Source organism: Pelophylax lessonae (genome assembly GCF_965119305.1).
Source record: "Pelophylax lessonae genome assembly, chromosome: 8".
NCBI classification, from domain to species: domain Eukaryota; kingdom Metazoa; phylum Chordata; class Amphibia; order Anura; family Ranidae; genus Pelophylax; species Pelophylax lessonae.
Window position 1 is genome coordinate 26,366,287 of NC_138775.1, and position 14,150 is coordinate 26,380,436.

General features: G+C 44.6%; 1 protein-coding gene across 1 annotated transcript in view; it reads left to right on the plus strand.

Annotated features, from left to right (window-relative positions):
* NCKIPSD (NCK interacting protein with SH3 domain) overlaps positions 1-14,150 on the plus strand; it is a 180,951-nt gene that overhangs the window by 124,350 nt on the left and 42,451 nt on the right. Inside the window, exons 6-8 of the mRNA XM_082265194.1 lie at positions 1,168-1,338; positions 6,519-6,605; positions 9,405-9,543. Of these exons, the coding sequence (XP_082121320.1) occupies positions 1,168-1,338; positions 6,519-6,605; positions 9,405-9,543 (397 nt within the window). The remainder of the gene's footprint in view (positions 1-1,167; positions 1,339-6,518; positions 6,606-9,404; positions 9,544-14,150) is intronic.

Below are 14,150 nucleotides of genomic sequence, written 5' to 3' on the forward strand. Positions count from 1 at the left end.
AACGAGGAGGAAAAATTAAGGTACCAAAGTAGCACTCTACCGTAACGTATGTTCAGTTATGCATTAAAGATCTCGGAGTAATAAATAAGTCTATCGCTCTATAAGGATATCTATGTGAACAGGGGTTGCCCCAAGAAGCCATGATCGGGTTTGGTCGAAGTGGTTAGCTGATCCTGCCATGACATCATCGTAACTGGTTTATACACTGCCATGGTCGCATCTTCCTTGAGTTCCTCCTCCTCCCCCCCCCCCCCCCCCATGGAGTCAGAGTGCCAGATCATACCCAGTGATGTTGTATTGCACTGTATGTTCTCCCTTGATATAATGATCCTTCTCTCAACCACACACCTAATTAATACATGTGCTATTCATGCTTTCATTTTTTTTCTAGCACCCCTGTGGGGGTAGCACATTTTATATTCTAGCATGGTTTGTTTAAAAAAAGCTTTTATTTATTTATTTATTTTTTTGTCTATTTTTTTGTGCATGTGTAAAAAAACTTCAATAAACACATTTTCAAAAAAAAAAAAGAAAAAAAAGATCTCGGAGGATCAGGTCTAGTCTTTCTTAGACAGTCAACCTCCATTTGAGGTCAATGGCCTTAGATAGTCCCGACAGTGTTTGGTGCAGGGGTTGGATCAGGTGGAGCCACTTAAGATCCTGGTAGGGCTTTGCCAGTGTAATGAATCCACGTGCCCCAGACAATTCCATCCATTCCTCCGCAGCCATAGTATCGTTCACTAGGCGAATTTGAGATTTCTTCCAGAATACAGGAATTAAATGCCTAGCAGCATTTGAATTAATTTCCTTACCGCGTTTTCATCAGAATTTTTTTAAAGTGGTTCTAAAGTCTAAACGTTTGTGTGTTAAGGTAAAAAAAAAAAAAAAACACTACTTGTCCTAGACCCCTCGTTCCTAAACAATACCTGACTCCATGTCATAGTTCCACCACTGTCTCCACCTCTAGCAATGTTCCCCTCACTTCCTGTTTTCACAGGAGGCACTGATTGCAGTGGAGCCATAGGCTCCTGCTGTCTATGGAGGCACACAGAACGCACTCAGGAGCGCCCACGCACACACCTTTTTAGTATCCCTTTAAGCTTGTGGTGTGTGTTTTGTTTTTTGTTTTTTTTGTGATACCTAAATTAAATCTTTTCTGGTTGACAGGATTCCAGGTCTGGATTACCTTCTGGGCAGATTTGCCATGATGAGCAGCGTTTGGAGGTTATCTTTACAGACCTGGCCCGGCACAAAGATGATGCACAGCAGCGAAGCTGGGCCCTGTACGAAGATGAGAATGTCATCCTTTGTTATTTGGAGGAGCTTCTGGTGATTTTGGTGGGTATCTCATGGTTTCTGGTGATTTTTGTGTGTATCTCATGGTTTCAAGTCCCTATCCTGGTGCAAATTATGATCACATGTCCAACTGCAGTCATTATTGCTCCCCGGCACTTATACATCTGAACCACATGAAAAAAAACGCATATGCCATTTACTTAAGGAGTTGTAAAGTCAGAAGGTTTTTTTTTTATCTTAATGCATTCTATGCAAGATAAAAAGCCTTCTGTGTGTAGCAGCCTCCCTAGCACCCCTTAATACTTAAGCCCCGTCCCTTTCCAGCCATGTCCACAAGTTCCTTGGCCATTCGGGACTCTCTCTCCTGATTGGCTGAGACACAGCTGTGGCTCCATTGGCTCCCACGGCTCTCAATCAAAGTCAGTTAGCCAATCGGAAGAGAAAGGAGGTGGGTCCAAATGGCAGCTCCGTATCTGAATGTACACACGGAGCTGCAGCTCAGCTCGGGTGCTCTCATCATAGCAAGCTGCTTGCTGTGGGGACAGGAGGGAGGGGACAGGAGCAGCAACGAGGGACCTGAGAAGGGGAGGATCCGGGCCACTCTGTGTGCAAAACCAACAGCACAGAGGAGGTAAGTATAACATGTTTTGTTATTTAAAAAAAAAGAAAAGATTTTACAATCCCTTTATAGTTTAAAAAAAAAAAGTGCTTGAAAGCTGAAATTTAAAGTGGAATTACACTTCATCAGAGTACCACAAACAAAAAATGCTATTTCATTTATTTTTAATATTTAAAGAAAACTTGCCCATCCATCGATGTCTTCATGCTTTGTTTTGTTGAGAAATCACTTTGAAAAACACCCTCCTAGAATTTCTGGCTGCAGCCATCTTAAGTAAGGGCAGATGATTCATGTAGCATTTGCTTCCAGGGATCCACCTACACTTAGCTCAGGCATGCAATCGGGAGAGGGTGTGTGTAGCTGAGAAAGCCCTTCCTCACTATGTCACTATATACAGTATACAGATACATTTACTGATCACTGTATTAGTGTCACTTGTGACTTTAGTTAGTGTAAGAGACAATTAGTGGTAGTTAGAGGGATGGGTTTCGGGTACCCGCCATATATCCCCTAAAAAAGATTTAACCCCCGGGTCACCCCTAGTTAACCCCTTCATTGCTATGTCAAGGTGTCGCTATTATAGTGCACAGACCTTTTTTCTGATCACTGTATTAGTGTCACAGGTGACATCAGTTAGCGTTAACATTAGGGTCAATCCATGACAGCATCAGATTGCCCACCACATTTAGCAATACATTTAAACCCTTTGATTGCCAGTGACACACACACACACACTAAACACCTCCATTACTAGTATAGTGTCTGAACGGATCAATATCTGTGATCTGATCAGAACTATACTAGCATCCACAATAGTTTAGTATAGTGTTCCCAAGCAGGATCAGCCCTGACACCTGCCAGCGCCTGTATTTAGCCCCTCTGCTCCCCCTAAGAAGTGCAGAATCAGCAGATTACTGTCACTTCCAATACACAGCAAACTAAACTGCAGCGTTAGCAGAGTCGGGCCTGATCTCTGCTAGCACTAGCAGGTAAATTTTTTGGTAGCAGTTTAAACAGTACTTGACAACCAGGTGCTTTTTTACCTGTGAGTCACACTAGGTACCTATAAATTTATTGGCCAAAATAACAGCATGACAGTTGAGAGTGATGGGGAAGCCTCACTGTCCGAATCAGGCTCAGTATTCGAACCTGTAGACAGCAGCGGCAACCTGACAGATAGCTCTGGCAACTTAGTAGTGGCCCTTGCTAAGGTCAGGCATAGCCGACTCTGTTCTTCTGTTGCTGAGGTGCAACAATCGCAGGGTTCTCATATGCAGCAGAGTGTCGGTACTAGTGCCGCTCAACCTTAGGGTGAACTGGCAAGCACCAGCGGCCTAGTACACCCTGGTCATAGTCAAACCAGCACTGCAGTAACACTTGGTGATGTGGCGAGTCCCAGAAGTGCAGTTCAAGCTGGTGCAGTGGCTAGCACAAGTAGTGTCCAACAGCCACCAAAAATTCGAAGACAGGCCCATAGTGTGCTTCCTGATGCTCCTGCAAATCCTGATTGGGAGCCCGCCACTTCTGCATCGCCCGTACTGCTTGAAGTGTAATAAATTGCTTACAGTGAAGTGGAGGGAAACACAGAATGTTTTTGTTCTGTCCTCCATTCACGCAGATACGACAGTTCAAATTGCAAAGGCGACTGGTGTTGTTGAGGAGCCCCTCTGTGTCCATGAATACAACCTTAACATGGGAAGGGTGGACTTCAACGACCAGATGATGGCGGCGTACTTTATTGCCCATAAGGCTAGATGCTGGTACAAAAAAGTGTCTGTATACTTATTCCAATTGGCTCTGCTGAATGTTTATGTGCTATACAAAGCGTCAGGAAGAAGTGGATCGTTCCTAAAATTATGGGAAGGGACCATCATAGCCCTTCTGCATCCAGAAGGTGCTGAGGCCCAAACTCACAATCCAGATGCAGTGTGCCAGGTGCATGAGAGGCTTTTTCCGGAGGTCCTACCTGGTACCTCTACCCAAAACATCCCAAAGAAGATGTTGTGTCTGTAGAAAACGTGGATATAAGCGTGACATCCGCTATTTTTGTCCCTCTTGTCCTAGCCAACCTGGTCTCTGCATCGGGGACTGTTTTTGTCACTACCACACACTAGTAGAGTATTAGAATAGGGTACTGCACGGCACAATCTAGGGCACACTTTTTCACACAGGGTCTCAAAAGATTTTGGCTATCGCATTTTGAGAGACCCTAGCCTGGAACAGTTTTTTTACAGAACCAAAAAAGTGTAAAAAAAAATTAAAAATAAAAATGCCAAAAAAGTTGTCATTTTAATGAGTTAATTTTCTGTTCTTGCTCTGCTTTTCTACTCTTTCTACTTTTACTGTACTTTATAATATACTGTTATACTGTAATGATTTATTGTTACTGTGTGTTATTGTTTAACCATTGCTTGCTTTTTCAGGTACGCCCATCAGCTGCAGCACTGATTTGTTCTGACGGCAACAGCGTTTGCTCTCACCATATACGTACTCCATGATTGCAGCGCTGTAGGAGGTGATTTCACCACTGCAGTTAAAAAAAAAAAAAAAAGAGCATATATGGGGAAGCCTAAGGGATGGGGTGGACACAGAGGGCGGATCCCCCCAATATTTAACACTTTTCATGGCAAGAGATTTCTTCATCCACATTAATCGATGCGAATGGAGGAATCTGCTAGGTATTTGCTAAGAGGCATGATGAGTATTTTGCAGCTCTCATTTGTTTTGGAAAATGAAGAAAGAAAAGGAATTTTTTTTTTTTTCTTTTTTCAATTTTCAAAACTTTGTGACAAAAAGCAAGAACTGTAAAATTCTCAAAATGCCTCTCAGCAAATAGCCTAAGGTGCCTACTTTCTGAAAATGGGTCATTTGGGGGGGGGGGGGGGGGTTGTGCTGTCTTGACATTTCATGGCCTCTGAAACTTTGATAGGTAGTGAGGAGTGAAATCAACAATTTAAGCCCTTAGAAAGCCTGAAGGCAGTGATTGATTTTCGGGGTCCTGTACGTGGCTAGACTCACGTCTCACACGTGGTATTTCCGTACTCAGGAGAAGCAGCAGAATGTATTTTGGGGTGTCATTTCACAAATACCCATGGCATGTTTGAGAAATATATAATTTAATGACAAGTTTGTGTAAAATAAAAAATATAATTTTTCATTTTCCCAAAACTTGTGGCAAAATATAAAGTATTCCATGGACTCAACATGCCTCTCAGCAAATAGCTTAGGGTGTCCACTTTCCCTACTTTCCGAAAGGGGGTCATTTGGGGGGGGGTTTGTGCTTTACTTGGCATTTCATGGCCTCCGAAACTGTGATAGATAGTGAGGAGTGAAACCAACAATTTACGCCCTTCGAAAGCCTGAAGGCAGTGATTGGTTTCCGGGGTCCTGTACGTGGCTAGACTGCCTAAAAGGCTCACACATGGGGTATCCCCATACTCGGAGAAGCAGCAGAATGTATTTTGGGTGTAATTCCACATATACCTATGGCACCTATAGCATTTCAAGAAATTAGATCAATCAGAATGTAAAAGCTGAGTAAATTCCAGTATATATACACCATAGTTTGTAGACGCTATAACATTTGCGCAAACCAATAAATATACTCTTATTCAGATTTTTTTTTTATCAAAGACATGTAGCTAAATACATTTTGGCCTAAATGTATGACAAAAATTGAGTTCATTGGATATTTACCACCAAAAGAAAGCTCTATTTATTTGTGGGAAAAAAAGGACATACATTTTGTTTGGGTACAGCATTGCATGACTGCGCAATTACCAGTTAAAGTCACACAGTGCCAAATTGCAAAAAATGGCCTGGTCATTAAGGGGGTAAATCCTTCCGGTCCAGAAGTGGTTAAATGATAGAGCCATGTATCGCAACTTTTATGTCCTTAGATTTGGTGACTGCATTCATTTTTTCTTTTAGGTCAAGTATGTTTTCTGCAAATACAGGTAATGCCTGTTAACCCTGCTAGAAAGGCCTTTGTCACCTCCCCTGAACTGCACTGAAATCTCAAAAAATGTTAGTCATTTTGGTAGTTTTTTTTGAACAACAAAGCAATGCTCCTCTGTGTAATGGAGATGAGGAAAGGGGAGGGGGCTGTAGACCAAATCAGGAGTACATCCTAGGGTGACAATGCTGCCCCTCCATAGGGGGGGTGAATGTTGTCACCATAGAACAGGAAGTGTGTAGCCAGATAAAAATAAATGGGAAATAAAACTTTCAAAAATGAAAACTGATGAAACCACCACATTTAAGGACAATAGGTTGCATTTTTCTTTTTGGGTTTTAAAAATACTTCATCATCCAACAGGACAGCCTGGGCAGAAGCTTAGGGCCCAGTGGATGTCTGTCGTGGGAGGGGGGTGGGTACAGTGATGGGACCTGTAGTAAACCAAGGGGGATATCATGATTGGTCAGAGCTGTATACCCACCTGTAACTTCACAAAGGAAATAGATGTACTTGGGGTGTCTGTGCTTTTTTGCAATCCTTATCAAAGGGATGGGGCCCAAAAATTGGTAACTTTGCTGGGGCCCAAAAAGTGCCCCATAATTTCTCTGTTTAGAAGCAGTAAATTATCTGCCCTTCTCTTTTCAGACAGATGCAGACCCTGAAGTGTGCAAGAAGATGTGCAAGAGGAACCAGGCTGAGGCTGTTCTGTCTCTTGTGTCCTATTATCAGATGGTGAGTAGAGCCTCCCGTGATTTCTGGCACAGAGTAAGTCAAGTTTACCGGAGTGTAGAGAGCAGAGGAAAGCATCTGGCAGTCCGCAAACAAAGCAATATTTCCTGGCAGCATTTTAGTTTTACTCTGTTTATTTATTTTTTCCTGAATTCCCTCGTCATCTCGTTGAGTTTGTCCTTTCTGCTTTATATACCCAAAAGCCCAACTCCAGCTTTCATCCTACCCCCTCCCTTCACCCCCAGCCCTCCAGACTTTAAAGCATCCCTGTCAACAGACCAATTATTTCGACCACAATCTTCTCATTTATATAGTATATGTGCAATTGAACCTTTTCACTGCCAGATCTGTTTTTGTGGCTGTGATTAAAAAATAATTTTAGCGGGCGTAACTAGGGATCACAATAGCGACCCGGCCCTTTGTTTCGGGGGGCCCTGTGGCTTCCCTGTACAAGTGGATAGGACAGGGGGTGGCATATAGATGAATTGATCCCCTCCATCTTCCTCCTGCAGCCACTGAAAGCCCACTTCTCTTCCTTTCCCTCCCACATGCATTCAGTGGCTTCAGGAGGAAAATTAAGGGCATCGATTCCTCTATATGCCACCCCCGGTGCCCCTCCTATCCAGGTTACTTGTCTCCCAGGCTCCTGTGTGCTCTCCTGGTCCTCCCCCCGCAGCTTTGCCGGCTTCTGCGGGAGATGTGTCAGGATGGAGAGCGGAGGAAGGTGCCTGTAAATATGGAATTTACCAGCCCCTTCTTTTTCTGAATGGACACAGTGAGTAATCGGTACCGATCGCTTCTGTATTTTAATCACCACTGAAGGCATAGTAAACTGTGTTACCGATGCTTCCGTTTGTAAATAAAGGGGAAGCCTCTATATAGAGCTGTTCCTGTGTATTCATTCTGTGCAGCTGAGGGTGCAGAGATTGAGATTGAGGCCTGTGTCCCCAATTTCCTTTCTCTGTCTCAAAGATGAAACGTCAGAGGTCTGTTAGGCCCCTGATAATTCAACAAAGCCCCACAACGGGGCTCCCAAAAAAAACTGTAAAAAAATAATTAAACAAAATAAATAAAATAAAAGGGTAAGTAATAATAAAAAAAGTAACAAAAATAAACTGACACCGGTGGCGCAACTACCGGGATCGCAAATTTTGCACTTGCGACCAGGTTCTTGCATTGAGTCGTCATGGGGGGGGCGCCCCACTGCAGAACGTGAAAGGGTCCAGCTGTGGGACCGTAACAAAGGTCGCAAGAACGGGACTAAAAGGCTCCAGGCTTAAAGGGAAGTTAAAACCACCGAGACAGTATATATTTTCTGAAAGCAGAGATCCTGGATAATAACATTGTGGCAGTTCCATTTTTTTTTTTTTTTTTTTTGTCGCACAATATTTGCGCAGTACACTAAAGTTGATTTTAGGGCACATTTTTTGGGGTAAAATAAATGATGAGATTGTGACAAGTAAATACTCAATATGTCATGCTTTCAAATTTGTGTGAAGCCATGAAACTGCAGCAAACTTTGGTACCCTGTGTTTTTCAAGGTCAGAAGCCCATTATGTGATGTAATGCATGTTACTTCCTGGTTCTTACTAGGTAGAGATCAACGAACAGGTGGTCACAGGTCTCCCTCCCCTTTACCCTCCAACACCCTGTGTGTGGACCCCCCCCAACTCATGCTAGCCAATGTAATGGTCCCAGTAAAGGACTGGGGGAGAGATGCAGAGATGAAGGGGGATGTCCTAGGCAAATGATTCTTCATGGAGTTGCCAAATTTCTAGCAAGTTTGGAGGTACCTTGCAAGTGAATAAAGCATCATTTACCAAAAAGGGAAAAAAAGAAAGAAAAAAACATTGCTTGTAAGCAATTAAATTATTTGATTTATCTGTGCACTTACCTGCAATTTTTTTTTTAAGCTGTTGATTGGGTCTCTTAAAAACATTTCAAGCATACATACCTTCGTTTTGGATACAGTAGAAAGTCACCCCATCAGGTATCTATTGCTGTGCACATTTTCCCTCTCCAATTGTCCCATACAGTCAAGGGAAATCCATACGGTTGCATTGTCACAGGAACTGGGGTGGTAACTTATTGAGTGGTAACTTGTTAAGCTGTCCCAGGGAAAATATTCTAATAAGGAAACCTATTCCATTTACAATTGTCTAGGAAGAGATGGCCCTTCACTTTGGAGGGATCTCCCCTTTATTCCTGATGTGTCTTTTGGAAATGACGTGAAAATGATTGTAAATGCTAATTTTTTCATTATTTTTTAATTAAAATAACAAACGTCATACTTGCCTGCTTTGCGCAATACTTTTGCATGGAGCAGCCCCAATCGTCCTCTTCATCTGTTTCTGGCTCCTCCCCTCCACCGAGTGCCCCAATAGCAAGCCGCTTACTATGAGGACACTCGTGCATGCTCGTGCCAAAGTCCCGCACAGAGCACGGCTCGGCTCGGACCCTCCCCGTTCCCTCCTCTCTGGCTATGATTGATAGCAGCAGGAGCCGATGTTTCCCACTGCTGTGTCTGAGCCAATGAGGAGGGAGAGAGCCGAGAGAGCCTCGGCTCTCTTGCATTTCGCTGGATCAAGATCAGACTCAGGTAAGTATAAGGGGAATGGGAAATCTGGGGGGTTTGCCAAAGTATGAAAATCTGCTGTTGCCAGTCCAAACACTCCCCTCCTGTTGTTTTCATGCTTGATTCCTAATAGGGTGTATGTGTTTGTGGCTACGGCTTTATTGGTTCTTTACAGTGATTGTGCTTTTTAACATCTGTGCTCTTGTTGTATCTCTCCTGAATGACAGGAGCACAGAGTAACTTTGCGTCTGCTGCTGCTGAAGTGTTTCGGGGCCATGTGCAGTCTGGATGCAGCCATCATTTCCTCGTTGGTTAACTCTGTCCTTCCTATGGAGCTGGCTCGTGACATGCAGACACATACACAAGGTAAAGGCTTTGCTTCACCTATAGCTGGAAAACATCACTTGATGGGTTGTTCTTGTCTAAAGTAAATGTACACTGGCTTTGTGAATTCCTTTTTTCTCTACTTATTATGTTCAGGACTAAAAAATAATTTATATCCAGTTGCATACCTTCGGCGTGTTGCAAACAGCCATAAAATCTCCTCCTCTGTACGCAAGGTACGTACGTTCAGGAGACTGCAGTTACTTATCTCCCTTGCTCCCTCCCGTGCACAGGCCTGTGATACCTGGTGTCCATGTAAAGATGAGCACCCAATCCTATGATTGGGGGCCATTCAGAAGTCTTCCTCATTGATTGATCACTATGACAGCCAATTACAATGATCATTCTGTGTAAACATTTACAAAAGTGACACACTAGCTGTCTAATCTTCTCGGTTCCCTGCCAGACAGCGATCTATAAGTGAGAGAGCTACAGCTAACACAGAAGAATGTTTTTGTGCACAGACAAATCTTTGAGTGTCGGTTCACACATGTGCGGCTGCGGCGATCGCATTTAATGTCGGAGTCATGTCCTTCATTACATGCGATCGGCTGTGCGGTGTGAGTTTAGCCATACACTTTGTATGGCTAAATTCGCACCGCACCCGCAGCAAAGACGCACAGGACCCTTTTTTGCAGCCGCATCAGGATCGGATCGCACAGCGGTTCACACTTGTGCGATCCGATCCTGTGCGAACTGCAAGATCGCACTGCGATATGCGATCAAACTGGGGGCATCGTTAAGATTTCATTGACACCCCCAGCATATCGCATATGGCAGTGTGAACTGCCAGGGGTGCGTTTGCGATGCGGGAACAGGCTGCGAATTCGCAGCCTTCCCGCATTGCATAAGTGTGAACCGGGACTCACTCCTAATTAACCAGGACATGCCCTAATTTTACTACTTAACCCATTAATTTCAGTGGATCATCCTGTATAAGCACTATTTAACAGTTTCATCGTCTGTTTAATGTTCTTATTTTTTAATTATTTGTTGGAACAAAAAATATTATACAGCACATTAGGCCGCACCCCCCATCCATGCGTCCGGCCCCCTAATCTACATGTAGGGCGGTGGAGGCATTGATTCCAGTGGGGTAGAGCTAGAGGCTCTAATAGGCTTCAAAAAAGGGTGGGCTCGGGGTGCAAAGCACCGCCCAGTTGTGTGACAATAGCGAATGAATATTCGCTATTGTCACACGGATTCTCCTCCTGGCCAGTCAGGAAGTGGGTCATGAGACCCGTTTCCCGATTGGCCAAAAACAAAAGCCATGCCATTGGCCGAGGAGGAGGAGGGAGGAGACACAGGAGACTGAGGGGGAAGCAGCTGCTGCTGCTGCCTGCCCTCCACATGTCCATGGTGAGTTAGCTGGGGGCGGGGGGTTGTGGTCCCAGGACGGGGGTATTATGGCGTGGTCCGTCTGCCGGCCCATGGAGCATCAGCCGCTACTGGTGGTTTGTAGTGAATCTAACAGAAAATTGTACAAGAAAATTGAACATGTATAAACCAGCCTATCTCTTTTATTTTAAATCCGTAAGAACTTTAAATTACTGATGCATTATGAGAAAAATGAAATGTATGCAAAAACCAAAACTCTTTATTTCTTTTGTAAATAACTTTTAACATGCTTTGTACCAAAAATGTAATTTTAATGTTGCAGTAGGTAGAACAAGCAGCAGAATAAAATGTATATGTTTTCCTTGCAGCAATGGTACTTGTATTCAAAATAATACTGATCAAACTTGAAAAAATTCAATTTTTGTCTTCAATTTTTTTCCCCCCTTTTAAAATGCAAATAAATGTAATAAATTGTCAGGTCACTTTAGGATCAAAAGAAAGCCCTGTTTGTCCCCTTCCCTCAAAAATATATGTGTAATTTCTGTATCATAAGTAATTATAAAGTTATAGACTCATGAATAGACACAGCGGAAATCTGAAAATCTGCTCTGGTCCGTAAGGGGTAAACAGGTGTGAGCGCCGAAGTGGATATTTTTAATGATAATAATCATATGCAATATTATTTATATGTATTCATAAATCCAGCCAGCAGGTAAGTTTTTAGGCCCCTTTTCACATTTCTCAGCTCCTATGTAAATCATGTTTTAACCACTTGCCGACTGGGCCATAGCTGAATGACGGCTACAGTGCGGTCTTATTCTAGGAGGGCATACAATGACGTCCTCCCAAAATCGCGCTTCCCGCGCGCCCAAGGAAGTGTCTGGGACCCTGCGCATCACGGATCGTGGTAAAGGGCCAATGACAGCGGCCCTTTACCACGTGATCGTTCCGTCCAATGACTGGGCGATCACTTGTCAACAAACCGACTTATGTCCGGTTCATTTCTTCCCTCTCCTCGCACACTGGACACAACGATCGGTACAGCGTGCGAAGAGAGGAGAGAAACTGCAGCTGCACCCATCCTCTGCCTCCTCCATACCCCAATTATGCCCACCCATGCCACCTCAGTGCTCATCCATGCCACATCCGTGCTCATCCATGCCACGCCGGTGCTCATCCGTACCACAACCATGCCACGTCAGTGCTCATCCATGCCACTCAGTGCTCACCTGTGCCACATTCATGCCACCTCAGTGGTCATCCGTGCCACATCCATGCCACGTCAGTGCTCATCCGTGCCACATCCATGCCACGTCAGTAGTCATATGTTCCTCATCCATGCCACATCAGTGGTCATCTGTTCTTCATCCATGCCACGTCAGTGCTCATTTGTTTCACATCAGTGCTCATCCCTGCCACGTCAGTGCTCATTCATGCCACATTAGTGCTCATCCGTACCACATCCATGCCACGTCAGTGCTCATCCATGCCACATCCATGCCATGTCAGTGCTCATTCATGCCACATCAGTGCTCGGAAACGAACCGGGGCGCCCTGGGCGTAACTGGGGGACCGGGAAGTAGGCACTGTCAGAGAAAGCCGGATGGGTCCATTGCCTTCTGATTTGAATGGGATCCGCCCCTATCAGTTTGAAGGGAACAAGAGAGCTGGTTCGTCATGGAGGCCGGCTTGTATTGCTCCTGGAAGTAATTGGTAAGGAATTGGGATGACGGTGGGAGGGCTTTTCCTCCTGGGTTGAATCTGGCCTTGCAAAAGGCTTGTCCCCAGTTGAAGGCAGTCTCTCCCTAAGCTGTCTACGTTCCAAGCCTCCTGGTAGGTAAGGGCTACACTGGGTCTGGTCGGGGGCCGAGACTGAAAAAGTCAGTGGTGTACGTGCCCCTGGGGTGGCAGCACAGGGGTGCCTTAATTCTCACTGGTGAGGGGCAGCTCGCCTTGAGTTTTTCGCCACCTTGGTCACTGCACCATACACACTTTTTCTGCACCTGCCTCTTGGGCCAGGCCTTTTGGTTTAGACCAGAGGAATTTTTTATTCCGGCCGAAAGGCCTGCCTTTGTATTGCACATTGGCACCTAGCACTTTCTCCACTTCCCTTCCCCCACCTTTTTATTTGTGTGTGTGTTTTATTTGGCGTGTGTCACTTCACTATCACTGTTTTTCTTCCTGCGCGACAAGTACGGTGTGGGTCTTCGGGCCTACCTTGAACATCTTGGGAGGGGGTGGACATGGCCTTCTGGCTTAGTTCGCCCTCTCTCATGGGGTCTCCCTTCGGGGGAGCCCCACCTAGTACTTGGGGTGGGCTGTTTCGGCAGTCCCCCTAGAGAACGGGGTTTGCCTGGTTTCGGCCAGGTAGACCATTGGAAGTACCTCAGTCCCATATTGTAGGTCCGGGTATCACCTCATTCTACCAGTAGTGACACTGATCCTAGCCAAATGCAAAACTGGTGAAAAACAGTCAGAAAAGAGGAGTAGGGAAAACATTTTCAGTTGCCGCCACCTGTAAAACCATTCCTGTTTTGGAGGTCGCCTCATTGTTGTATATCTAGTGCCCCTGTTAATTTCATTAACACCAAATCTGCTGAAAACTGATTAACAACCCCATTTGCTACCTAACTGACCAGATCAATATCCTAGGAGTTTTTGACTTGATGCTATACTCTGATTAAAAAATGTTCCTTTTCATTTTTATATATATATATATATATATATATATATATATATATATATATATATATATTGATCAGCCATAACATTATTAACCAATGACAGGTAAAGGGACGATGGCATCTGGAAATTGGTGGGATATATTAGACAGCAAGTGTCCGTGAAGTTGATGTGAAAGCAGGAAAAATGGGCATCACAGTTTCTTGTGTATGGGGCTGTGAAGCCCATGGTAACCTATGTCCACAGCCCAAAGCTTCTACAATGGTCACATGAACATCAGAGCTCAGAACATCACCTGAACATCAGAGCTGCACTATGGAGCAATGGAAGCAGGTGGCCTGGTCTGATGAATCACGTTTTCTTTTACATCATGTGGCTGGCCGGGTGCGTGTGCCTCACTTACCTGGGGAAGATATGGCCCCAGGATGCGGTATAAGAAGGCAATTTGACAGAGGCAGTGTGATACTTTGGGCAATGTTCTGCTTGGAAACCTTGGGTCCTGCCATTCATGTGGATGTTACTTTGGTGTCTATACCTCAGTGGGTCAGGGCTGTTTTAGCAAAAGGGGG